Below are 27,385 nucleotides of genomic sequence, written 5' to 3'. Positions count from 1 at the left end.
TTGAGGCAGTAGCTGAAGTCATTGCCCTGCTACGCTTTTCCAAGAAGAAATGCAATAGCAGCAAACAGAAAGCTAGATGGTGCTACTATGCTGACTTTATGGTTACAACCAGGTAGGCAGCACACCAGCTTGGAAAGACAAATCAAATACTATAAAGGGATCCAGAGGAGTTTACATATGTAGATGAAGAAATGCTGTAGTTAGGTAAGCATTTGAGTATTTTAACATTTGGTTCATGCTATGTTTATAAGAAATGAAAGAGCAACAGAAATCTCTAAGATAATCAGCTCTTGCTTTTGAAAGAGGAAAACAGTAAGGAGAAACATATTTTTAGTAACTGTTGAAAAGTAATATACCAAGTTTTATCTCATAGAAAGCAGTACTAATTGAAGAAGTCTATGCTTCATATTAACATATAGTAACAAGCATTAGTAAGAATTTTCTAAGATGTTGCCAACATCTTAGGTATTATTGTAGGTTTCTAACACTTTCCTTCACTTTGAAGCAATTCTACACCTATTCATTTAAGAAAAATTAAACCTGAAGTTTAAATTAGCCAAAAATTTCTTTCTATTTCATCTTTTTACTGTTGGTAAAACAGTTTTTTTAGAGTTATTCTGACATATTTGTGTGTTTTGGCTCAGAGACTAAGGACTGACACATTTCAAATTACGAAGGCTTATCTGTGACAGGGAGCTTGCAGTACGTGCTAAGAGAAGTGTGATTGTATTCCTGACATCTTACATTATCTGTATAAGTAACCCAGAATTGCAATAGAGTAATTGCAATGTATTCACCTTGCATATTTTTCTGAAATCATGACTGTGGGAGCAGATCTCCAGATCAAACCCAGATTACACATCTTCAAGTTGTAAAGGTAATTCTGTTTCTTGTCCTGCTCTTCTTTGCCAGGTGACCATGAACAAACAGCCCGTAAGAGCTGGCACCAGCCTCATTCTGGCTGACTTCAGTGCCCCTGTGGCTCTTCTCAGCTGAGCTATGAGCTCAGTAGCAGCAGTGACTGCAGTTTATCCAGGCAACAGGCACGCACGGCAGCCCTACCACTGAGAAGCCAGCAGACCCCAGTGCTACCCTCAGCTTTGTCACCAAATTGACCATGACCTTGGGTGATCTCTGTTTATTCCTGTGTTTCATTTCACTCAGCTGCAAACCAGATTATACTCATCTTTCTCTCTAAGGATAGGTGACAAGTATCATAAAAATGAGAGGAAAAAATTACTTATCTTCTAATTCGGCATCTTAGAAGGCTGCTAACCAAAGCATTTGTCTCACAGATATCCTTTAGTTCTGAAACTACAGCAGAAGGAGGAGAAATGTGATTCTTCTGTCACATTCAGGAACCAGTAGCTACATTTACTGTTTATAAATACTGTCCTAAGAACACTTCAGCCAATTGCAAGTGCAAAAGAGAAAAAACTTAGGAGTTAGCACATTAATGGTGATTTTATATTCTCAAAATACAACCATAAAAAAAACCAAAACAAACCCAAAAACAAAACAAAACCCAAACCATCAAGTTTTGAGAGCAAAATGATTTCACACAGATTCCTTACTATTATGGAGACCACAAATTTAAAGAAGTCACCAAAACACTTTCTTTATAGATGAGAGACAGAGAGAAAATTCTAAGTGCTTGCAGAATGTTTATTCCAAATGCAAAAGTTGAAGAAATTAAAGATACATTATTTACATATTAAACGTGTCATAGCAGAAAGCAGAACAGAATATAAAAGAATGAATTTTGCCCTTCAAATCTTGGAAAAACTTCAGGACAAGAGCTAGGCTAAAATGTTTCATTTTGGAAGTCAAACCCAAATAATACCACTTTGTAATATTGTCCTGTTCAGGCTATTCAATTTGTAAGAATTTGATTTTATTTTATTATTTATTTTCCTTTTTTTTTTTTTTTCTTTTTTTTTTTTTGGTAAGACCACTGAGCATTACTAATCCTTTAAAGGCAAGCTTAAAAAAAAAAATCTCAGTATTCCTTTTTTTATTTCTAAATTGGAAGCAATAGAATAATACCCTGTAGTAACCACTAGGCTATGCTAAAATACAACTAAACAGGCACACAATCTACTTTTTAAAATAATGCATGATTTAAATGCACACACAGATGTGCAAAGGCACTTTAAAAAACCCCCATGCATTAGAGAAGGGATTTAGAGTAACCCACCTATCTTGAGTCAATTAACCGGTCCTGCTGGGGTTTTCAACCCTAAAATAATTAGGAATTAAGGAGATCCAATTGAGCTTTCCCGAAGCAAACAGTACCTCCCTAATGCTGCTATTCTAACAAATAGACCTTTCAACAGAAAGAAACAGGTTTTTAGTATTTTATAGAGGAAGTTTTTAGCTCAAATTTTACTCCTTTCCTTTGATGAAAAAAATATTAGAAATGCTAATAATGCTAAAAAATCTCCTTTTGTATGGATATTTGCTTTACTAAATAAAAGAGATTTAAAAAATATCTTTTATGTGCTCTTCATTTTAGATAAGGAAAAGGTTACCACATTCTATGAGAAGACAAATGCAATACAAATTATGAGAAAGGAATCTAAAATATCATGAATTGTCAATAATTGGAACTGTTCTACAAATCCCCCTTAATGAGCAATATTTACCTTGTCACTACTCAGACTAGCTGTGTATGCTTTGCCTTGTAATATACTGACAGGATTCAGATACAAAAGGGTAGTTATATATCTTTTCAGATTAATTATTACTTTGAGAGCCTTTCATGTAAGAATAAAAATAAAAATGTAAAATAAGTAATAGGATTATGTTTACTGTAAGATGTATAATAGTGTTCAATTTTTTTCAAAGCATTTAACAGAATACATTGAAAAAACATGAATTGTTTCCTTGAGCAAGTGTTTTTTTTGAAATCATATTTGTGGAGTAACACTAGATTAACTGTATGAATGTGTCAACATAAATATAAACCTCTTTGTTGGAGAAGTACAAATGAACTGCAATTGAGATTCACAGTAGTGTTGAGTCATAAAGACTTTTATTTCTTGCTCTTAGAAAGGTTACAATTCATAATTAAAAATCCCAAGTTTATAATCTAATTTAAAATATAATTTTTGGTTATGACAATGGAAATCAAAGAGAGAACATGATCTGAAGGTGCTGCAGTCCAGAATACTATTTGTGACTGAAGTACAAGGCAGTAAAATTTGTAGAATTCAGTATTCTTGAAGCATAAATGCAAGACAAGTTTTGAAGTCTTCCAGCATATCCTCTGTGTCAGTAAGTAAAGTTAGTCTTAAAAAGGAAAAACTTTTCTGAAGAGATAAAATTGAAAATCCACCATTTGACTGGGCCTGTGGGTTTTCCCAACCCTGCAGAACCTCAAATATTTGGGCACAGTTCCCATATCTAAAAAAACTCTTATTGTAATTAGATAGAGTATTAGTCTACTAAAACCCATCCCTCTGCAATTGGCTGTGGGATTAAATTGGAATTCAACTCGGAATCACTTTTGAGACTCTCAACTGAAAATAATTATGTAACACCAACAGATTGCCTTATTTTCCTAAGAGACATAAGAATCTTGTACATTAGTTTGTTAACTCAGACTGACACACAGAAAACATTAAGTTGTCTAGTTCAAACTTTGGTTAAGGATAAAGCTTCTGAAAAATACAATGAAGAATCAGAACTTAGCTGGGTTGAACACACTAACTACACTAGAAGTCTGTTATAAAGGTTGTAAAATTCAATTTGCTGACATGATGAAATTCCAGGAGAAAGGATGATCACATTCTGTCATCCTTTTATATCCCTTCCTTTTGTGTACTCTATGACACTGTACTTAAATATATGACCACATTCTAACAATCAAATAAAATCAAATAAAACATAAATAACATAGACAAAAACCTCCCAGTTGTTTTCACCATTCAGGATAGCAGCAGCTGCCTTTGAGCTGTTCAGCACTTTATTTTGTCCTATGGCCTCCTTCACTATGTTTTATGCAAACACTGCTGTACAGAGAGACTTGAGTTATTTGCATTTCCACATTGTACAGGTTTTCCAGGGAATTGCAGAGCCTGGCACTGTTATAACCCTGCCCAGCAGAGCACAAGCCTTTGGCTGAGCGAAGTGACGATGCTTCAACTCCCCCAGCTCCTCTGGAGTGTGGGAACCTTTTCTACCAGATGCTTCCAAAGATTTATCTTCATATGCGTATGATCCTGGGAGGTGGTACTACTATCCCTTGATAACAGGACAATTGAAATACTAAAAATGTTAGGCTTCAGATATTAATTTTTAGAATACCTGGACTTGTACAGCACAATGAGTATTTAAAGCCCCATTTCCACTGACTTCAGCTAACAGCTGTGAGTGACGAGCACCTCTATGAAATCAGATTCCAGTTTATCAAACTGGACACAGGAAACAAGTAAGATCAGTTACTGTAGGTGGAAACATTTCAGTCCCTTATAGGAAACTTCTGCGCAGCACAACTGGGGATAAAAACCATTTTTTTCCAAGCAACCCTCAACTATTTTAACTGCAAAATATTCCTTTGCCTTTCTGATGATGAGGTCCATCATCCATCACATATATCCAGTCTCTTCACAAATGCAGATTTCCCTGATAACACACTATCAGTTCAGAACCAGAGCAGCTTTAATATGTGTATTAAAGCAGGTGGGAATAGCTCTTGAAAAAAACCAGCAAATGGCCACTTAATACTTATACTCACCCAGGAAGTCAAGAGAAGGCTGCAGAGAGTGCCTGGATGATGGCTCTTTGTAATATTAATAGTTCTTGACTGTACATACTAAGAATTCTACTAGCAGGTGTTCTTTTCCCTCCAAGCAGATACCCGCTTCCTTCCTCTTCACTGCAACTCCAGTGTTTTCTACAATACTTCATCAATCTCTTCAACAGTTATTGAAGGAATTCTTAAGTTTTTATTTAATTTCACATATATTAATGGGGGACAAGTCCATACATCCCTGGGTGCCCTAGCTTTTCTTAACAAGTATGGAGGTAATAATCATTACAGCTAATAGCTATAAGGAGGTGGAAATGATGACTGACCTAGAGCATTTTTGGTGGGAAGAACTACAATATCTGCTGGGAGAATAGTGACAGTAGTGACCCTGAAATAATATGTAGAAGTAAACAACGGTGCCAGGAGATTAGTATTCAAAATCAATCTGAGGAAGTAACCATCAGCAGCAGATGAAATGGATAACGATTAAATTAAATTACTGACAACAATATTTGATGGGGTTCTTTAATGGTCAGACAAGACTACTGATATAAACCAGCAAGGAAAACTGAACTGGGGAGGCTAGAAGACCCTCTGAAGACCCCAGAAGAACATTTACTTGCCAAGACAGCCTCTGGGGAAATAGAGGAGCATGATGAGAGGAAGTGTTGGAGCCTTCTCCTTGTTGCTGGATCCAGTTGCATCTACACTCTAATTGGGGGTGCAGAGAGCATGATCCCAACATTATCAGTGACCTGATCAAAAATGGGAACTTCTCCTAGTCATTGCTTAGGATAGGGGCATGGCAGCACAACACCCCTGATGTGTGTAGGGTGACGTTTGCAATTGAACCAGGTCATGTGCAGATGAATCTGTTGCACATCATTCTTCTCTGATGTGGTTTAAGTCAGCCTGCCTCCATGCTGCCTTTTGACAAGCCTGCTGAAGAGGCCGGGTAGCACCGTGCCTCCCTGCATCCTGCACTACTGCCAACGGGCTGAAAACCTTTCAGCAGCAGGAAACTGAATCCATGCTAGTGGGCTGGATCTAGATCAAGATGTGCCACCATCACCAAACCCTTTCACCGGTGTTTGCTGAGTGCAAATGAACGGGCCAGGAGGTGGGACTCACAGGAGAGCATCATGCTTTAGTACAAACACTTCTCTCCAGGTCCTCTCTACTCCAGCTTCATGTCAGCTGAGTCTTCCTGCTCTCTCCTGCTACATTATCCCATTTCCCTTATGTATTTGCTGCTCTGCTTTGAAGTTTTCTCATCTCAGTTCCAGTCTCCAAGCCCAGTAGCTCCAGTTCCCCCCTGACTCTATGACTAGTTTCCCTCTCTTTCCTCATAACTCCTGGTCACCAGTCACAGGTCTCCATCTAGCAAGTCTCATTGTTACAGTCCTAATCATTAGTGTCTAAGTTTCACAAAACCAAAATGAAGGACAAGACTGATATGTGGGAAATCTGAGCCCAACTAATTAACACTTTGACAAAACTTTAGTCAGTTTGGTCGTTTTTTTAAAGGAAGTATCATATATAGGAAATTTTGGCAATTACTGCCTGTATACAATGAGCAGAACACAAACAGGAGGAGACCAGACCAAAAAGAAATCTAAATAGCATGGACAGTATATTGATTCTTTGAGATTGCTTTATAAAAAAGATACAGACTTGCTTTAGCAACACTACGGGTCCTTGCAGCTGGGCTGAGGAATAGTGGTGGCAGTCGATTAAAGGAGCTGTCTTTATGAATAATCTATTCCACATAGTTTCAGTGTTAAAAACATCCTTAAACTGGCATTCATACATATTATTTTTTCAAGAGAAAGTACATACAACAGACAGAGAAAGAAAGGGGAGACTATGTGGCAAATATCACTCCATTCAGGTATATGATTAATCCTATTTTAATGGAAAAAACATTTTTCTCCTAAATATTTAACAAAGTGCCATAAATTGTAACATTCAAAACCAGTATCTAAATGAGACTGTACTCTTAGTTCTCCATTTCAGACCTAGCTCAGCATCTGTCTTTACACATCACTGAACATCTGAAATGAATGTTATTCCTGACTAGTCCAAACTTCACGTATAAAATGCAGATATAACACAATACCATACTATAGGAAATGTTTTACAAATTTATAAGGTTTTAAAAACTTTACAGTTTTAGATACACTTTGTAAAAACACAGGCACAGTGAGACAAAATAATAAAATAGAGACAGCCAGGAAATGGACACTTACCCACAGTGCTTCATGTGAGGTGGTTTATCCATTCTCACCGCCAGTTTAATTTTCAGGTCACTGTCCTGACTGTTTTTGGGAACTATCATTTTATGCAGATCAGGGGACTTTGGGCTATTGGACGTTGGATATAACACTACCTGAAAGTCATGAAAAGATAAACTTCAGCAAGCTAATAAAAAACAGCCCTGGTAGTCTTTAATGGAAACATCTAAGCAGTGAAGATTCTTGTTGCATCTCCTCCAATATGAAAGATGACTAAAAAAGATTTCATAAATCTAATAAACCAGTAGAATCAATCTTGTTGTAACAGACAAATTTCAAAAATTAACTTCTTCCTTCTCTTATAAATGGGAATTTTCATATTATGAGTTAATAAAATTTTCTCCTGTTAATAAACTCTGAATTAAGAGCTTTTTTTTAAAAAAAAGAACAGTTGGCATTTCAAAAGGGTCATGTACAATTAAATAGGAACCTAAACTTTTACATTATTCAATGCTCTGCTGGAAACACCTTTTGAAGCAATTTGCTGTAGCATTATGTAACAGATCAGCCCTCAGTAGTGGCACTGCTTGAGAGAAGATAACCAAAGTATATGTCTTGTTACTGTCTCCAATTTTTGATCAATAGCATTAATAAAAGTCAATTTTAGTAAAAAACCACAGAAACTGTAGATGAATTCCAAAGCATCTTTGCTGCAAATGGAATATAATAAATGTAACATGCTATGTACAATTCACATGTGATATGACACAAACCTTTTGTTTAATCTACAGTGATAGACATAAAAAACCCCAAACCATTGAATTTTAAAGATTTATTTTTTAAAACATTTATATAAATTTCTTGAATTTTCTAACAATTAATTTTAGATTAGTGTTAGTCACAAGTTGTTAAATATTTATTTACAATCCAGAAAGTTTATCAATTTATAGCCAGTACAATTAAAAATTACTGCTTCATCAAATCCTTACCCACAGCAACATGTTCAGCAGTTAAATGCTGCTGGAACATAATTTCCTTTCATTCTTATTATAAGTATTACTTTTGAACCACTTTAGACTCTAAAGTATTAACATATTACTTGGGAGTCTGTCATAACATTCAGGGACTTCTGAATTATCATTATCATTTCAAAAATAAAAACACTCTAAAAAGTACCATTCTTCACATCTTTCATTTCCTGAAAAACAAAATTAATTATTATGTTAACCATTAAGTTAATTTCTTACACATAGTACTTGTGTCTTGTGTCATATATCTAAAACACAATATATTGTCCCTTATGTTACTATGAAGGTTAAATCAAGTATTTGAGCAAAACTGTCCAAACAGATATAATCTAACAGACGTTATTAAGCCAAAAATATTACAACAGTGTCATTCAGATCTAATCATCTGAAAGATGGTGTAAGTGGAAGGCCTTCAGCTTCTCATCTCAATAATTTGCAGAAGCACATCCCTGCATCCCGTTAATATCAGGAGCTCCAGTCAAGCAGAGAAATATGATGCATCACTCCTAATCAAATATGCAACCTTTGTAAAACCAGTGGAAGAAATAACCTGTCAGATTTACTGAGTACATTCAGTACCTTTTAAAGAGATAGCAGAAGAATCAGTATATTCTGATCTTAGCAAACCAGGAGTTTACTTTTTTTTTTCTTGTAAATGCACAGAAACCACTATCTATAACAGAGTTTATTCCTTCTTTCTGATTTTCATTCTGAGTAAAAGGCACTCCTTAAAAAAACATTTAAAAACATTATGAGCATGGCAACCTTTGCGTTCTGATGTATCAAAGGGAAAATTATTTTTGGTTCATCCCTTTAACTGCAAGATTATATAAACAGAACTATTATACATTCCTTGCATTTAATCACTAGGTATTTACATAGAACTGTAGGTGATGCTAAGAATTTTTCCTTTTCTACAGGTTGCAGTTCCTGTTGTCCTGTAAAAGCTTATTACTGCTCAAGCATCTCAAGTGACATCTTTCTCCTGTCAACTTCCTGAGATTTTAGAACACTGACGAAAATAAAAGCAGAGAAGAGTATAATTAATTTATATCCGCAGTACTGACAATTCCTTTCCTGAATTTTTAAACAAGTATTATGGGGCTTCAATTTCAAACCTCTCACTAAGAATAAGTATCTGTCAGACTGTTTAAGTATGCACTGTGTTAGGTTATACTTTGTCATGCCTTCCAGCTTTAAACAATGAGAGCTTGAGAGAACATTGTAATCAAACTTTTTGTTACACACAAACACATGTATGCACATGCACACAAAGCATGTGACAGGCATACTTTGCAATAACCTTCATACTAGTATTGCCCTTAGGGGCAATGATAACTACTGTGTACCATACTATCAGCACAACCTGTAAGCTCCCAACAAAACACTTGGCAACTGCTCCTTGATAAGAAAAGTAAAAAACTGCTGAAATTTCTATTAAAAGCATTCTCTCCACTATGGAACACTGTAATGTGAGGTTACTGCCGTTGTACATTGAGAAGCTTTCTAAGGTTATTCTGTCTCAGATTTCCTTTCAGCACGCTTAAGGGGTTTTAATCTTCTGGTTGTTTCATAATCTACTTTAAAAAAATGAAATGGTATCAACTCACATGTCTTCTCTGGCAGGTATAATAGTCACCTAGAGGATACCCTCACTGTGCCTAAAACTTTCATAAATTTCATAAAATTTCTGCTGCATCATGTATTTTTGTACTATATCATATATTTCTGAACTTTTATTTTATTTTATTTTGATTTATTTTATTGTTCATGTACCCGTGGATATCACCGTGGTAAGTTGTGCAGCAGCAGCACAGAGAGTTTGGACAGTGTTTACCATAATTACACTAACAGATAATCTGTGTTAAAAAGTACAATGAACTATTAATGACCAGAAAGCTACACAGTGAACATAGTTGCTGTGAATTGGATTGCTTCAACTCATGTAAGGCAAATTAATAGTATCAGAACAGTGTGGGTTGAGATAATTAAAAAATACTTGACCACGTTTTCCAATTATATCTAGCATTACATTTCCTCACACCACACTGTAACTGAAAAAGTGTCAAGTTCACTTTATGCCTCTACTCATCTGGATGTAAAATAAACACAGAAATCTTAAATATTATAGAGCAACATTGTAGGCATTTATGCAAGTGATGTTCTCAAAATAGTTTGTTAGCTGTGAATGACTGAAAATGTTTCTCTCTTGGGCTTAAAAGAGGACAGGTTGAAAGATGTTGAAGCTAATTTGACAACTTAAAGCAACCATCATTTTTGTGATTCCATTGTGTATTTAGGTCCCCAGGTGGGTCACAATGGAAGAAGTTAATTTAAGTACACCTGAGCCAAAGAGTCAATCCAGAAAAGCAACTATTAATTCTATTTTTGGCCCACTGATCATATCTTCTTTTAAAGGTATGAAAGATTGAGTTGCCTAAGGTACTCTAAAAGCTTAAACAAACCAAACTGGGGGCAGTCTTGTTTTCTCAGAGAATATAATTGAGCAAAAGGTTCAGATTGAACAGCCTGTTCAGAAATATCTCCAACAGGTACTCCCATGTTGAGATAAAACTCTCAGGCTAACCATTCCTGGCTGCAGTTGTCCTCCTGTCAAAATAGGCAGCCTTTAAAAGGGACTAATGAAGGCAAGCAGACTGGCAAGTTGTAAGCACCTCAAGAAAAATCAAGAGTCAAGATATTCTCTACTTTTTCCCCCCTCTGACACTTGTGGCTGAGTTTCAGCCAACTTGTGTCCTCACTTTCTGGATGCTCCCCATCCCCTACTTCCACCAAAACTCATGATATTCAAGAGCTGAACCTCAGTGATAGATTTACCCACTCTTTTGACACAAGAATTTGAGATGAGATAGATTTTACAAGTTGGGATGATCTAAGACACATTTTGAAATTTCAGATCCTGGGCACCAGACCTTGGTAATTATGGTAATTCTGAGCTGACTGTGCTGAATTTTGGCTCACTGTCACAAGCAAAAATGATGAAAGCGAAGAAGATCTGCATCTTAATGCCCTGGCTGAAGAGGCAGGTGATGTTTAGCATGCTATTACAAAAAATAGTTATCTGGCCTTCAGTACAGACCATACCACACAACCTTAAAAAAAAGGAAGATGCAGCTTATCCACAGTCTGCTCTTCGTAACACAGCCTGGGTCATCTTCAAACCAAAGCAAACCAAACCTCAGCTTAGCCCCATCCCCAGGGAGGCTCCTGATGCATGGGGGTACCCTGGTGTCTCCCAATCCTGTCCCATGCCCCGATACCCCAGGGAGTTGCTCCTGCTTCTGGCATCCAGCTTCCTATCCTTTCTTCAAACTATGGTCTCCAAAAGGAAAGCTAGAAAATTTTATGAGACAAAAGTTCTCATGCCTGATGTGCTCTTTCAGAACACAAATGGTGTTAAAAATGTTTGGTTTTTTGCTGCTGGCCAAAAGGGCATTTTCTTTTTTATCTTATACCATACATAGAATGAAAACTTTCAACCTCATATCTTAAGGTCTGGCTAAGTTACAAACAGTTGAGAACTCAGTATGCATCACACAGCCTTAATCATAAGCAGCTTTGTGAGGTCTATTCAGAATAAACAACACACTCCTAGTCATGCAACCAATCCCACAACAAACTAGAGAAACCAAACTCTCTAACTCCCATGCTCTACCAGAGACATTTCTAACTCAATTTGTGATTATTTAAAGCTATGAAAAATAGCCAGTGCTTGACACATAAGATCACATAGTCCCTCAACTCCATTTGTTGAAGCTTTCATCATGCCACAGGACTAATTAATACAATGTAAGGATTTTCTTTCATGTTTTAAAACACAGCAATTTGAAAAGATGCCAGTGCAAGCAGAGAGGACAAGCAAAATTTAAATTATAAAACAAATACCCATTATTATTAGGCATATGTAAATTTATGCTGCTGGTCATCCTCTGAACAAATATGATAGAAAAATCTATTAAATATGTTCTGTTTCACTGATCTGAAAATAGTTATAGACCAAAAATTATTGAAGCTGGTTTGGGATATGAAATAGATGACTAGAGAAACCCTTTAACGTTATGTAGTTTGTGTAACTCTGGCCCCAGCCTCACTTATGGGACACCTGGTTTTGATAGAAATGTCTACTGACTCCTCTCAAGATACCTTCTACCCTAACTTGAAAGTTTGGAGCTGTTCTGTGTTATGTCAGCCCCTTGCCCAAAGACTGGCTAATGTCAGAAAGCCAGAAGCTGCTGTCAGTGACAAGTTCCCTCGAATGCCCTAGCAGCAGCCTGCTAAGCACAGCACTGCACTTGCTTTCCCCGAGCATTAAGTCATGACAACCTGCTACCAGGTGACTGCAGAAAAAGAAGCTCAAGAAGAGGCTCAAATTTGGAGGTAGAAAGGGGAAACGAGATGTCTCTCTTGAGAGTAATTCCCTTAGAAAAGTTATCACCTTGGGAACCCCTAAAGAACGAGAAATAATAAAAGCTCGATCACCAAGGGAGTTGATGAGTTTTCTCTGCATGCTCCATCATCTCACCTATTGAGTAATCTCTTGCTGTTTGGCTATGATTGCATTACAGCTGAAACACCAAGACAAGGCTTTGGGTAACAGGTGGTTAAAAAGAAACAAAAACCAACAGAAAAACTGAATAGGCACATAGAGGGCTATCTAGAATACTGCTGATGATAAAGAACTGTTTATACAGTCAACCTCTGTTGATGGTGCTGGCTGAACACTTACTCTGGTAGGTCTTAGCAATTGATAAAAGTAATCTTTGAGTCCTTCCTAAAGAGCCTCTCCCCCATATCTAAGAGAGAGAATGCCTGAATACAAAATATCTCAAGCATTTCCAATGAGAGGCACTCTCAAAGAAGCTACTGAGAACCCCGTTAGAATGGAAACAATAACACTCGGACAGACATCACAGAGTGCTGACAGGCAGACTGCGTGGGGGACAAGAGCAAAGTGGGAGTGGAAGCAATCTCTTATCATTTTCCATACTCAAAAAAGAAAGACAGAAGAACTCAGACCTGAGAAACCTCAGTAATTTCAAAGTGCCATGGAGAAAGACAATCCCCAGGATGGCAGGCTTTAAATTAACAGTCACAGAATGAAACTGTCTCTGCTCAGGGGCTCTTTGAATGCGGCACAGAAGATAAACAACATGCCCAGTGCAGTCGACATTCAGAAACCCAGCAATCCTGTGAGTATAGGTACCTAGCCAGCACTGCTATTTTATAATTTTAAATCAAACACAGAGTAACAGTATTAAAGGAGAAAAAACCAAAAGCATAGCTGCACAGCTAATTATTACTGGCTGCAGCTGACTGTGACAAGCAGGCTGTGAGACAATAGTTTTCTTTTAATTGAACAGTTAGAGCGACAAGGCTGAAATATTCTTATATTCAAAAAGTATCAGCAATCAAACAGCACCTGCTGCTCTCACATTGTATTCACATGTGTGCTAAGCACGCACAATGGCTGTCACTTTGAATTACTAGGTTTGAACATCTTTATACACAAAGTACTGAACAAGCAAAAGTGGTGTCAGATCCTTGTGTTTCAGAAACCACCAGGCTGATTTTGCAGAAGTATTTACACCAAACCCTGAAGGCTTCTTCATACTTTCTCAATTGTTCCAAGTACAAATGCAAACATCAATTCTGCCTTCTGTATGCATATACAAAAATTATTCAAGTGGCCAGATAAGTTTCAGTCACATAAAATCTGTACCACAAATTATAAAGATATTTGACTAAAGTAAGTTCTTAACATTTCCTCATTAGAATAAGTTAACCTTCAAAGATACAGCCTGTCTCACTTTCTAGAAGTTAAAGCCAGGGTTTCAAGTCACTGTATGTAGAGGTCTGTACAAACACAGACCACTCCAAAAGCTTATGTTCTGCAGAACCCAAATCCAAATAACATCCTTTCCCCTCCTGTGCAGCATACATCTCTGCTTTTAATTTCAGTGGAAAACTGAATTCGTACAACTGTTCTCCAGTTTGTGTAGAACAGAGAATAAAGTTTAAGATTTATTTTCACTTGAAAGTGGTCAGCAGGAAGCCAGAAGAATATCCTGCAGCAAGGAAAATCTTCTTTTGAGATTCACAACTGGATTTACTGGTATTTTTGGAGGAAGACAGCCATATCAGACAAGTGACATAGGAAGTATTACTTCCTTTCAGTTAACCACATCTTAAATGCTTTGAAGGGAGAAGATGTCAAATAAGACAACATCCCTTCTATCACTTGGTGCTGACCTGGTGACTTCTGCAGCAGAGGTTGTGAGGCCCCAGCCTGAGCTTCCAAACATGGAGTATATAAAGCTGTAGGTATGATCTGTTCTCTCCACTGAAAGCACAGGCCTGCACCCCTTCTGCTCCTCAATGAGCTGGTTACTTCTGGAAATAAGCGGTGTCTTCTCTGGAAATGGGGGACCTGCTGATACCAGGGTCTACATCTTAAGTTCCTGTGTGAGAGAAATCACTATGCACAGATGGATTTAATGGAAATACTTTCTCCTCTACAGCTCTGGGGAAACCTTTGCTGGCTCCATATTTCTCTTTTCCTAAAAAACTGATGCCTTGGTGGCAGAAGAAACCTTTTAGTATGTGACAGAAGTTCAAAATTCAAACCATGTAGCTTGATGCTGCCTTCTATTACTAATTATAGATTAAACAAAACAAAACCTTCAGGATAACTGCAGGTTATTGGAAAGGCAAGCTTCAGTAATGTAGAAAAATGGTATCAGGTCAAGACACACACTGTCAAGAAAGTACTTGACAGGTGAGAATTAACGTCCACAGTAAGCCTACCTCAGAAAGAGTAGGTTTGAGTTGAATTTTTAAGTACAGGAAAAATACCAGTAGGAAGTATCTTCAGACCTTTTCCAAGGATAACAAATCTAGCTTGATCACATGAACTCCTTCCAGTCACTGCATTGTAATGACCCAGCATAAAGTTGCCAATATAAAAATTAAGCTTACCCAGTGGGATTCTGCATCCTTTCAAACGCTATTTGAATTTAAATCTCTCAGACCTGAAAACAAGACTTCACCAACAAAAGAAGACTTTGAAAGCTAAAATGTGTACCGTAAGAGTACATACTACTGCCAACTATTTTGTAAGAATTCTGTTAGATCTTCTCCCAATCTCCCCTGAAACTAGCAACCACCACTCACAAATACTCTGGTTAAACCAGAGGAGTAAGTTGGAGGATTCTTTCTTCTCCTGAATTAAGTATCTATCCCCACAAGCTGGAAGGTGTCTGTCAGCAACCCTAGGTTTTACCAGACCTGGGAGGTGCAGAAGGACAGACACCCAAACAGGCTAACTCACAGCCAACATGCCCTTTTTATGTTATTTTCCACTGCTAAGGACCATGTGCACTACATAGGGTCATTGTGGGAGGCTTATCTTTTGCTGACTTGCCTGTCTCAGAAGGTATTCTTTGGCAAGGATGTGGGCTGGACATTTTTGGTAAATCAGGAGTGGATTATAAAATGGAAAAGCAGTATCCAGGCATCTCTTGGGTACTTCTGTTTGCTATTCCCAATCTCAGCACAAGCTTTAATGTGAGGGGGAAAAAAGGTGATGGCCTTTATCCTTTTCACAAGGGAAAAAGAAAAACAGCAAAAAGAAATTATTTTAATAGGTTTATTCTGCTAGAAACTGCCAAATCTCAGAGCATCTGATAAAAACAAACAGACTCTCTGCCAAAGAATACCAGGAGAGTAAGAATCAACAACAGAAACAGAAGATTGCTCTTCCCTACCTCATCTTTAGTATAGCTTGCTTTGTCTCTGGGAAAGCTGGGTCAGACTCCAACAGGGCACTGAGCTCTCTATCCCTTCTTAATTACCTATTTTCTTCCCTTTTCCCTCACCCCTCCCAACCAAGAAACCTTCTTCAAACTGGTTCGACCAGCTGACAAATACAGATGTGTCAGAAGGCAGCCAGGAGTGTGCAGGGAGAGGAGGCAGTGAAAAACCCACAAACCAATCATCTGTGGCCATAGGACACAAGTAAGGCAAAAGCTATATTCAATATTTTATATTTGAAGTGTTTTCATTCTTTAAAACTAAATTTTTAATACTTTTAACTTCCTGTCCTAGAAACTCAGACAAGCTGCAGCATAAGAAAGCAGGCCAGGGCTGGTACCTGAACTTCAGCTATTTGAGGTTGCAGACACAGAGGATCCTGCTAAAACCTGTGATCCTTAGCCTCTTCATACTGATGATACTTTTTTTCTTCTCTGACTCCTTGGCAAAGAGTATGCTGGCTACTGTTCACAATGGCCATATAGTCCCTCCTCCACTGTCCTTCACCTTGGCACTGACTTCCCTTTTGCTTCTTTGAAAGGACTGAACAAGAAGGGACAGAGACAAAACTTTTCTGCATTTAGTAACACTATGCAGCTCCTGCAAGTTTACCTTTTCAGCATCTCTTTTATTGTTCTGAATCCAGATATTGGTGACTCTGGCTTGCTCAGCTGCACAGCTGTGGCTCCTTTGTACCTGTCTCATTACCTGCCTGGCTCTTGCCAGGGTGTACCCCCATGGAAACCTTCCCCATGCACATCCCACCTACACCTTGACCAAGTGACCTTGGAAGCCCTTTAGAAGGATATGAGATGAGGCAAGAAGTAATCCTGAAGACACAGTCCTGACCTTAACAAGTGACACAATGCATGGGAGAATGTGTCTTTGCATAACCACCTGTGCTCAGAGGACACAAAGTGGAGAAGAGCTCTGCTCTTCCCAACAAGTTGTCCTTGCTTGAATCAGAAACAGCCAGGACTCTAATTGTAGAACTGAGCATTAAAATGTGAGCTATTTTCCATGTGCTACATGTCAGAGGGGAAAATTTCAAAAGGAGAGGAGGGGGAGATTTGCAGACCCTCTACACCTAATTCATCCTACCTCTTCTTTCTATGATACAATGCACTCTCTAGCTCTTGATTTTGGCCTGAAAAGGATAAATTTACAGAATTTGCAGAATAGTCTGAGTTGGAAGGGACCCAGAACGATCATTGAGTCCAGCTATTAAGGGGATGGTCCATGTGGTGATTGAACCCATGACCTTGGCATTATTAGCACCATCCTCTCACTAACTCAGTCAGTCTCAGAGTATCCCGTCAAGATAGGGAAAACATGAACACGGAGGAGAAGCGCATGGAGTACAAGAATAAACTCTTATTATACCCTGACAGATTATCTCCCTCACTCCTCTCCCATTCTGCTTCATCCTTCTACCACTTAAGTCCTTCCTTTCCTTTCCCCAATTGTTTGCTACATTTATTACATGCCAAGTCATACCTCTCTCCCTTTCACACCTAATTTGAGTAATTACAAGCACTGATATGTCATGTAGAAATTGATGTTTTAAACAAGACAAAGAGAACCACCATGTATGCCTGATGTAAATTTCTGTAAGGTAATTTAAGTCAACCTATCGTGTTTTGAACACTGGGAAAAGTCACTCATATAAAAAAAAACACTCTTTAGTAGAGCCACAGCAGAGCAGGCTGGTATGGAAGGCCTTATAGCATTTATGTTTTATCAATATTCACACTTCCACCCATCATTTCTCACATATTTCTCTTGTCTACACATAATACTCACTCTTCCCAGTTCTTTATCTTCAAGTGCCAGCACCCCGGTGCTTTCTGTAAAGAGTTTTACTTTGACAACAGGCCGAGGATGAGTAGTGGTGAAATCCCCTTGGGTTCCCCATCTGCAATGAACAAAACAACAAAATTTAACTGGGGCTGAGCACAGGCCTGAGAGCGATAGGAATGTAATATTTATATAAAAAATATATATATAAACTGAATATTTATCAATGCACTCCTAGAACTTAATTTTAAAGCTTTTGGAGGAGGGGGAGGGGAGAGAAAATGGAGGTACATTTTTGAACATCTAAGATCAAATATTGACATAGAAGAATGGCTTTTCTCTGTGATAAAACAAATCAGGGTTTTTCTGTATGACTTTTGTCATAAAACATCAATCCAAAAATTTTTAATGGCAAAACTCAAAGAACAGAAATTACGTCTTCATAGAGAAAAAAGAACTAAGCAAGAAAGCAAATAGGGATCTATTTTCTATGAAACATATTCACTATCTCCTGCATACAAATCAAATTAATTTAGCAAAGAATCATGTCTCAATTCACTTCAGGCAACCACACTATGAATAAATTAAGAGACTTACGCAAAGAAAATCTTATATTTTATGAGATGTTACAACTTAATATGAGAATGTAGGAAAAATGTAAACACAAATGCAAATAATAGGAAAAAATATTATCAGAGTGACTATAGCTCTGCAAGATAATTACTGCCACAAGGCTCCATGCTTTTAGAGAACTTTAATTAGGCAGACAGACTTCTAGTTGTTAATCTATTATCTCAGTTAAGGCACTTGGTTTGTCAGCCTTCCCCCCTCCTCCCTGTGTGCCAGTGGTACAAAAAACAATAGTTATACAAATTCGATTGCAACTTCCTTCAATGATCTATTCCATATTTCTCAACAACCACAAGCAGGCCATTGCATAGATTAAAATGATTGTGATTATGCTACTAGACACATACAAAATGCAAAAATTAAGCACAGCTCCAATTTCTCTTGATTTTGTCTACTGTGTGAGATACTACAAATATCAGAAACTAATAAAATAAAGAAAACAAATGACCTTAAGAGTATGCTCTATAAAAGGATGTATTACACAAGCCAAAATCTTAGGCTCTCATTTAGAAAAAGAAGTTATTTTCATTTACATTCAAGAATACACAATCTCTCCAGTATTGCAACATGAACATAAGAGTAGCAATTTTCCAGCAAAGGGATTTATTAGGGAAAAAGAAAATGCTTCAACTACCATGAGTTACAGACTTCAAGACCAAGTCTAGAAGTAATATGCAATCAAAACCAATAAAGCTTTAAGGAAGCAGCAGTTCTGTATAAACCAGTCCTACAGGTGGCTGAGCATGCCTGACTCCAAAAGTGAAGTTCACCACAAATTAACTGAATCTTGCATTAAATTCTGTCTTCTTTGCTTCGTCTAGGTTAGATAGATGCTTACTGTGTCTGTGGTGTGCATAGCTTTAGCCTCCACAAAGTGGTAATTGAAATAGAAACTCTGACAAATTATCTTCCTGAGTGGGAGAAAACCTGTTTATGATCTTATGATAGATGCTGCAGCTGCAGGATAAGACAATGCCTAGCACTACTGCTTTTCCCAGTGGCAGTGGCAGGGGTATGTTTTGTCACAATACAGAAATGAAATTTCCAAGGAGAAAGCACCTTTATAAAAGATGAGATAGTTTTATCTTCAGTTTAGCCTCCAGATCCCAGCATTCAGGAAGAATGCTGCCTTGAATTTGGAAGCACAATCTAAGCACTTTGATAGCTACACCCTCTCTCTCAGCTGTCAGGTTTGTTTGTCCCTGAGCTTCCAGAAGCATTAAACTGTGCATGCCATAATAGACAGGACCACACAAAAAACCCAAGAGAAACTCCCATTAAAATAACAAAACAAACCCAAAGGTCTACAAAGGTCTAGTGCCAGCATCAATTCATACAAAAGAGAAGAGAAATAAGTGGTCTCGCTGACTGAAGGGAAGAGACCCAGCCTGTTCAATGAAGTGAACATCACTTGCAGCAACTCAGGTTCTGCAAGCTGAGCAGTAGGTGTGTGCTTCAACATTTGCTGGGGTTTGAGCACCCTAGCATCAGGTTCAAAGAACTTCCTGGAAAGTGGTGCAGCTTTCTTTGGAGACCCAGACTACATCTCTGCAGGACACAGCAGGCAGGGATGGGGCACACATGAGCCTCGCCCAGGGAGCCTGAAAGAATTTGCTCCTTTTTCAATTTAGATGCACAGTGAGATACTGATGAGAATGGGAGTAACATGGGATCATCCATCTGTTGGCACTCACATAGTACTAGGAATCACCTTTAACATTGAATCTGATTACCAGCCTCGACTGACATCTTTCTCCCATCCCCTGTTTCATCTGCAGCAGTAAGTGAAAATCCTGGGGTGAACAAGAATGGTCTGAATAAATTCTTAAAGCTTAATGTTCATGGTAGAAACATTCCATGAGCTGATCTGCATGCTCCTGGATGATTAGGACTTCAGCTGACTCTCATAGCCTCTTAGGGACATTTATTTGAAAGTGACTTATCTGGAAGAGCAGATGATCACAGATTTTATGGACTTTAGGTTTTACTATCATTCCTCATGAAAGAGCTCATGAGAAATCATGTTCTGTTAGAAAAGGCAAATCCAAGATTCTATCCTTTACTATCACACTTAATTGTGGGCATCCGGTGTTCCTGTCTGCCAATGTAACAGCAAAGTACACACAGCTCATCTTTTTGTTCCTTGTGTATTACTGGAACACAAGTCCTGTTTCTTTGAAGCTTTGTGTTGTTGCAGAGGTATCAATTCATACCATTTGAAACCAGCAGCCAAAATAGCGGTATCATGTTCATTTTAGTTTGCTCCTTCCAAGAAAGAATATAAGAGACCAATAATCTAGACAAATTGAGTTTATCTAGATAGATTGAGTTCATCTACATGCTGTACATTTAAAAGCACATAATGGTATCATGCATACTATTAATACATCAGGCAACAACTGAAGCAGAAGTCAGAAATGACAGCCTAATCAAAATTCCCACCTGTAGTCTAACCCATATGAATGTTCATGCTAATAACAATTTGCAATTTGAATTTTTTGTTTTGTCGGTATGAAATGAGGTGTAACAATAAGAATGGCCTTTCTGGCTGTAGTTTGCACTGTCAACACCTCCTAATAAACTTCAGTTCTGTTAGAAATAAAATTCTGATCTGTAAAGGTTGTGCCATGAATATAACAAGATACCAGGAACTCAGCATTTATTAAGGACGACCCAAAATAAGGGATAGAATGAGTAAAGCTTGCAGGCATACACAAGCCAGACTATTTTGAAATACTCTTTACTGTTCTGAAATTATACAGGTGCTCAAGATCTGACAGATTTCAACTTTATTTTCCCCCCTGGCTATTTCTTTTATGACACCTGGTACAACTCCAGTCAACAAATCAACGATTTGTTAATTCTTCCTGTTTATGAATAATACTTCATTTAAACCAAATTCCATTTAAACGGATATCACATTTTCAGCTTCTGTATCTGAGAGGATAAAAAAAGACATCAGATTTTCAGCATACAGATCAATTTAAAATTTATTGCAACGTACATGCAAACAATATCTTTGAATAAGGTATTGTACCATCATCATCTGCAACTAAGAACTGCGTAATTAAATTGGATCAATCTTACCTACAATGCCAAGATTGTAAATATAGCCTTCCTATCCAGTAAATAAGATTTTACTTAATCACTTCTTATTTCCACTGTAAAATTCCATAAATTTTTTCCATACTTTTGGGTATTTATTCTAGAACTATATACCTATTCAAAGAGCTGGTGAGTTTAATGGTGGATTTTAATTACCTAGTAATTGAGGGAATCAATACCGTAATTATCATGATACAAATCTTGATCACCATTACTGCAATTTCTTTTTTCAACTTATAGATTTTATGTGCTAGTGTAATTACATCCACATTTTTTCTCAAAAATTTAATTATTTTTCTTCCAAAACACATTTGTAGTCTGTCAAATGCATTTTTTGACACCGATTAAAGCATTAATATTTCTGGTTCTCACATTTGCTTAATCTCTCTGGAGTGTATATTTTAGCAGAACAACTCCTTTAAATTTAGCAGCTAAGCTGCTAGGTATAGGTCAGACAAATTGATGTTTTTCTTTTAAGTTTGGAGTTGCAACCTGATATTTTTCCTACAGAAAATACAGTACTTCCCAGAAATGTTTTTGTTTCTGAACCACAGACACTGAAGTCAACCAATATACAAAGGATTGTTCATATTAGTTCGTAAGACAAAAACTTTTAAATTGTTTAATCAAACTACTTTCTGTATTCAATAGGAACAATGTGGTCTCCAGAACATGAATGCAGAATAAAGAAGTTGCTCTTCTTTATATTTTAACTTTCAACATCAATAACTGAAATATTTTCTGCATGAAAATAAATCTTACAGCTGACTTTTACTTTTCACGCAGGTGAACCTGTAGGTTGAAACCTGGCTTTCTGTGAAAAGAGAAGCAATTCCTTTGTGCCATTTTGATATTGAGTCAAAGTATATTGCAGATAATTTATTTAAAGCTTGCTTTGCTATGGAGCTCCTGAAGGAAGGATGGAAGGAAGGATGAGAAGGAAGAACAAGCAAACTAATTCATCTATCTTCTGAAATTGTTATTTACAAACAGTGTATCTTTAGTAAAACTTAACTACAAAGAAAAATGCAATGCTTCATATTTGTAATAGGATATGTTTTAACTATCAAACGTATGCAAGCAATGGAAACAAAAAATCAATCACCTCCACACCTTTGGAGGAGCCATTGATTTTTGAGTATTGGTCCAATGACTTTTGTTAATGTGAAAAATTTTGGTGCTGACAGTGTCCAGATGGGAAGTGCAAAATTTTAGACAAAACAAGTATGGATCTCATGCAATATTTATATAAAGCTAAATAACTACCATTATAGTATGGTTGTTTGTTTTTTTGTTTTTCTTAAATCTTGCTAGAAAAAGTAGCAATAACTTCAGCACTAACTGCTGCAGTGTCCTCACAGCACTGTCAACTGCAGCCCATGTAGCATAATGGACACCTCTAAAGCTACCAAATTTAAGTCTGAAAAAACCCTCCTAATTTTGCCTCTTCAGGCTCTCATTTTGCCATATAATTTTCCTTTGTTTACATAATTTTTCTGCTTTTACCTACTCATTCTCTTTACTATAGAAACTGCAGTGATTTGGTGTTTGTTCATCTTTAACCACAAGCCACAGTCTTTTCACCATATTTCTCTGCTGCTGTCAGAGGTACGTGGGCTGATACAGTAATTAGTGACAAAATCTATTGCCAAAGTTTATTTCCCTTCACTGCAATAGTACCTACTTCCAGGAAGAAGGTGAATGTTTATTTCGGCTAAAGATTTATCATTGTGTCACAGAAACCCCTCTAAGTGAATTTATTTTTCTACTTCAGTTTGGAACACATTTCATACACTGGAAACAGCAGCAAATTTCTCTCGGGTTCCATTTAACTTATGGTATCTGTTAGTCAAAACTTTTTTTAATGAGATCATGGGAGTGAATGTAATAAAATTTATTATTCTAGGCAAAGATCTAGAATTTTATTTTAGCCCTTATTATTGGAATATTTTATTTCTGATAAAATATTAACTCTACAGAATTTTTACACCATTTTTTGTCCTCAGCAATAAGGAAACCTCAGTTTTGAAACCAGTACCAGAGTGTATTGGCTTCCTTGGTGCCACCTTTCTGGGTTTGATTCTTAAGTCTTCTTCATAACTGCAACGTGTTTCTTAACTATTAATTAACCTATCTTAAGAGGCCTTCTGGAAGAGTTTTCTTATTTGCTATCCAAACAGGGATGTGGACATGAGCTGGAATGAGCAGGAAGACTCACCCAAGCCAGTTTGTTAGGCATCTTACTGCTCCACAGGAGCAAGAGATTTACCAGCACTTCATCTTTGCACATCTTGGAGATGGACTGGAAATACAATGTTGAGGTCTCTGCAATATCTTTGTGTTTCAACTATTTCAAGAACCTATACCAACTCTGCTGTTTCTACTTTGTTTAGAAACAAACTTTAACTGTACAAAACCAGGTATTTATAACCCTCAGAGTAGAAACCATACTCACAGTGCAAGTTGTGAGATGAAAGGCCAGGAAACTAAAGGACAGAGGAGGTTCAGCACCTCCTGACACATCCAACTACATTGATGCATTAAAATACTTCAAATCCGGGTCTGACAAACCTTCTGTTATTAGTGAAGGATTGTGTGAATGTGGAATTCATGAAGTATTGCATATCACTACATCCAACTGCATGGATATAGACAGAGAGAAAATGTGAGACCACGAGCCAGGCTCTGTACCAGCAGTGCAAGTCACCCCACACCAATCTGACAATAAATCTATAATTTGACGAGGAGGCTCCACTCAGCCAAATAAAAATAGAGTTAAATCCATACTTATTTGATTTTGGTGGTTTTACTGAGACTCCTAAAGAGAGTATTAGTTGGTGCTAATTGCTACTAGTTCTTCCCTGCTGATACTTGGAAAAATATCATAAACATTTCATTTTCTCTTAGGAGCACAAAAATAAGCCATTTGTTAATGATTGACACCAGGATGCTACACTAGAAAACATAGATTTAACTCTAACAGCCATCTCATACAACCCAAAAGCATGTTTATTTTTTCTTTTGACCACTGTACCAAATAATATGAACATTGCAGCTTCTTCCTTTGAAAAGGGATGTTGAAAGTTACTGCACATGCAACAGAAGTTTATTATGCAACACTAAGGATTCGATAGGGTAGAGATTATTCCTTATATGCAACATTAAAACCACTATTTATTTATTTATTTATTTATGCATTCTCCAGTATATCAGTGAGATCTGGAATTAAAGTTTAGAACCACAAGGGAAAGAGCTTGTATGCTTGTACCGTTCTATAATGCTTATAATGGGATTTGCATTGTAAATGTTTTCCTTGGGAAATATTTTTTTATTTCTCTATTTTAAAATTACTCATTTATTTTAAAGGAAGAACAAAGAGCATAACTTCCTCACTCAGAGCAAGCACATTAAGCTGCAACTGAAAAGCAAAGCATAAAGGAAGTTCTAAACAAATCATAACATCCTTTCACAGTAGAAGCACAGACAAGTCCCACGCTCAGGCAATGAGGTTGGTTTTGTATCTTGGCCTTTCATCACTGATCTCAGCTAATCTTTTTTGACTCTGTTCTTCCCTGTGTTACTGTGATTCCACCATTTTATGTGCAAATCTTGAGAACTACAAATTCATTGTTTCACAATCCCTATCAAAGAAACACTAATACTTGGCATAAATACTTTCCCTATTTAGCTACTATCTAATGGGCTGTCAGCTGTTGAAGAAGCATGACAATGGTAATGGTTTTAACCCTGAGATTCCCATCAAAACATTCCTAAAGCTACAAAATATAGATAGGAGAAAAATAATTTGTTCTACAGAGATGAATGACAGGAGGAAGGGAAAGTACAGAAAAAAGGTAAGTCTTGGTATAAGCATGGAAAAGTCATGCAATTACCTTTAAAGGTCACCTTTGAGTCCACCTAAGCCAAGTCTACACTATTGTGTTTTACCATTTATTTCTGTCTATATGGGAACTTTTGAGCCAGCACACTAATGGTTTGAAATGCAGACTAACAAACCATCTCTTCAGCACTCCCTTACAGGAAATTTGTGTTCAGCACCTGTAGCTGCACACACTAAGCAGCCCATCATTTAATTTCTGAACTCATTTTTGAGTCACTATCTAGTATAGTCACTCAAAAAAAAAAAAGTTTGGGTAATTTTTTTCTTTTTCTGTGGATTTAGCAGCAAAATTAAGGGGTTTTAGGGTGACTGTTACAGAATAACAGGAATCCCTTCTTGGAACTTTTTTCTCAAGGAACAGAAAGGTCCAAATTGTATCCTTACTTCGGCAACAGCAAGGATACAGTGTTCTGATCAATATGCTATATTGTAAAGCTCCTTTATACAACTACTAATATTAAAGAAAAAAAGAATAATCTGATAATATGCACATTTTTTTCAGGATTTGCTTTTGGTAAAATAACAACTGTTTTAAATAAAGGAATTAACAGAGCTCAAAATTACTATTTATCTCAGAGCTAACAATGATCTACGCACAACTATGTATTTATTTTTAAGCATAAAAAACTATTAATACATGAAAAAAATTACTTGTAAAAAAACCACAACAAAACTGTGACTAGTTTTCCTTTAAAACAAAAAGGTATCTAATAGAAACCAGAAAGGCAAACCAGAAGAGGGGTTCAGTGCATAATAAGCAACTAAGTAAAAACACTCATTTAGGCTTCCTACACTGAAAAGGAGAAAAGTGCACTCTGACAGTACAGAATGCTATTATGACAAGTTATGTCATTACAAACATAAAACAGTATGAATAAATTATTAGTCTTGCTTTCACATCTCACTTTCAATACAGGCAACCAAGACAAGCCAGGGTGAAAATTTTCACGGGTATGTATCTAGACTGACACACTACCAGGCGATGGCAACCACTGATACATATTAAGTGAACAATTCATAAGAGGCATTACCTCCAAGGTTCAAACCCACCTAGAGACTGGTGATGGACACAAAGGCAAGATATGGTCATTTATGCTCTCGAAATTTCTATATGCATATTTATTTCACTTTTTCCTTGAAAAAGATAATTATGAATCCATCACAACACTGTTAAAAGTTGCAACTCCTATTTCTTCATGTTACTTTGTATTTCTGTGACACTTTAAACCTTCAAAAACCTTGTACAAACATTGATAAACTCATTGTACTTTGAATAAGCAGGTATATGCTGTCATGTCAGTCTAAAGATGGGGGGAAATTAATCACAAACCACTGACCTATCCGAGCCTGCAGGGTCTATCAGGGAAGAGCCAGGAATAAAATCAGAAATCATCAGTATTACAGCTGGCATAAGACCAGTAGGTGTGTTTTATTCTGAAACTCCTTTTACTTCTCTGAGTCCTACTGCTCTTATCAGCTTTCCACACTACCCTGCCTTTGTTTTTGGTGTCCTCCTACTCTCAACCTGCTAGTATTGCTTTCAAATAGGCACACTAACCTGCAGACTCACACCTTAAATGATGTTATTATAAATGTAGTTATTAAGAAATTTCAGGATCTCTAAATATATTTTCTTCATCTGTTCAGTGGACTATTCTGTATTCTAAAAGTACTGGACCTCTTGACACTTCTGAGGATCAATGCACATGCTAACCAAGTGACAGCAAAGAAGAGTGCCCATAGTGGGGTGAAAAACAGCTTTCTGAATGTCATGAGCATTTGGGATGTATAAAGTATCCTTAGCCTGAACAGGACTCAAAAGCAGAAACTTCTTTCTTTCAAATCCTTTTTTTCACGATTTCTCTTTACCCAAAAAACAACCCTGAACTAAATTAGGCTGTAAAATTTGTTCCAATTCAAACACTATATCTAGTAAAATTTTTAGCAATTAATTTTAATGTTCCTGTGTCATATTGCTTACAAGACATATAATAAGCAAATCTTTGAAAGGTCTCATCAAACCAAGATAAAAGAATAGGGTAATTTTAAAATGCAAAATAGGGCATTTAGGTCACATCAAAATTTAAGAAGAATCCAAAGGAATTTT

General features: G+C 37.0%; 1 protein-coding gene across 5 annotated transcripts in view; it reads right to left on the bottom strand.

Annotated features, from left to right (window-relative positions):
* CADPS2 (calcium dependent secretion activator 2) overlaps positions 1-27,385 on the bottom strand; it is a 292,353-nt gene that overhangs the window by 132,416 nt on the left and 132,552 nt on the right. For all 5 annotated transcript variants that reach the window (XM_068996437.1, XM_068996444.1, XM_068996463.1 and 2 more), the window contains exons 7-8: positions 17,649-17,760; positions 7,003-7,142 (exon numbers count right to left, since the gene is read on the bottom strand). In XM_068996437.1, coding sequence (XP_068852538.1) covers positions 7,003-7,142; positions 17,649-17,760 — 252 coding nt within the window. The remainder of the gene's footprint in view (positions 1-7,002; positions 7,143-17,648; positions 17,761-27,385) is intronic.

Source organism: Aphelocoma coerulescens, chromosome 1A, assembly GCF_041296385.1.
Source record: "Aphelocoma coerulescens isolate FSJ_1873_10779 chromosome 1A, UR_Acoe_1.0, whole genome shotgun sequence".
Lineage (NCBI taxonomy): Eukaryota > Metazoa > Chordata > Aves > Passeriformes > Corvidae > Aphelocoma > Aphelocoma coerulescens.
Note: the sequence above shows the minus strand (reverse complement) of the source record. Positions and strands in the feature narration are given on the sequence as shown.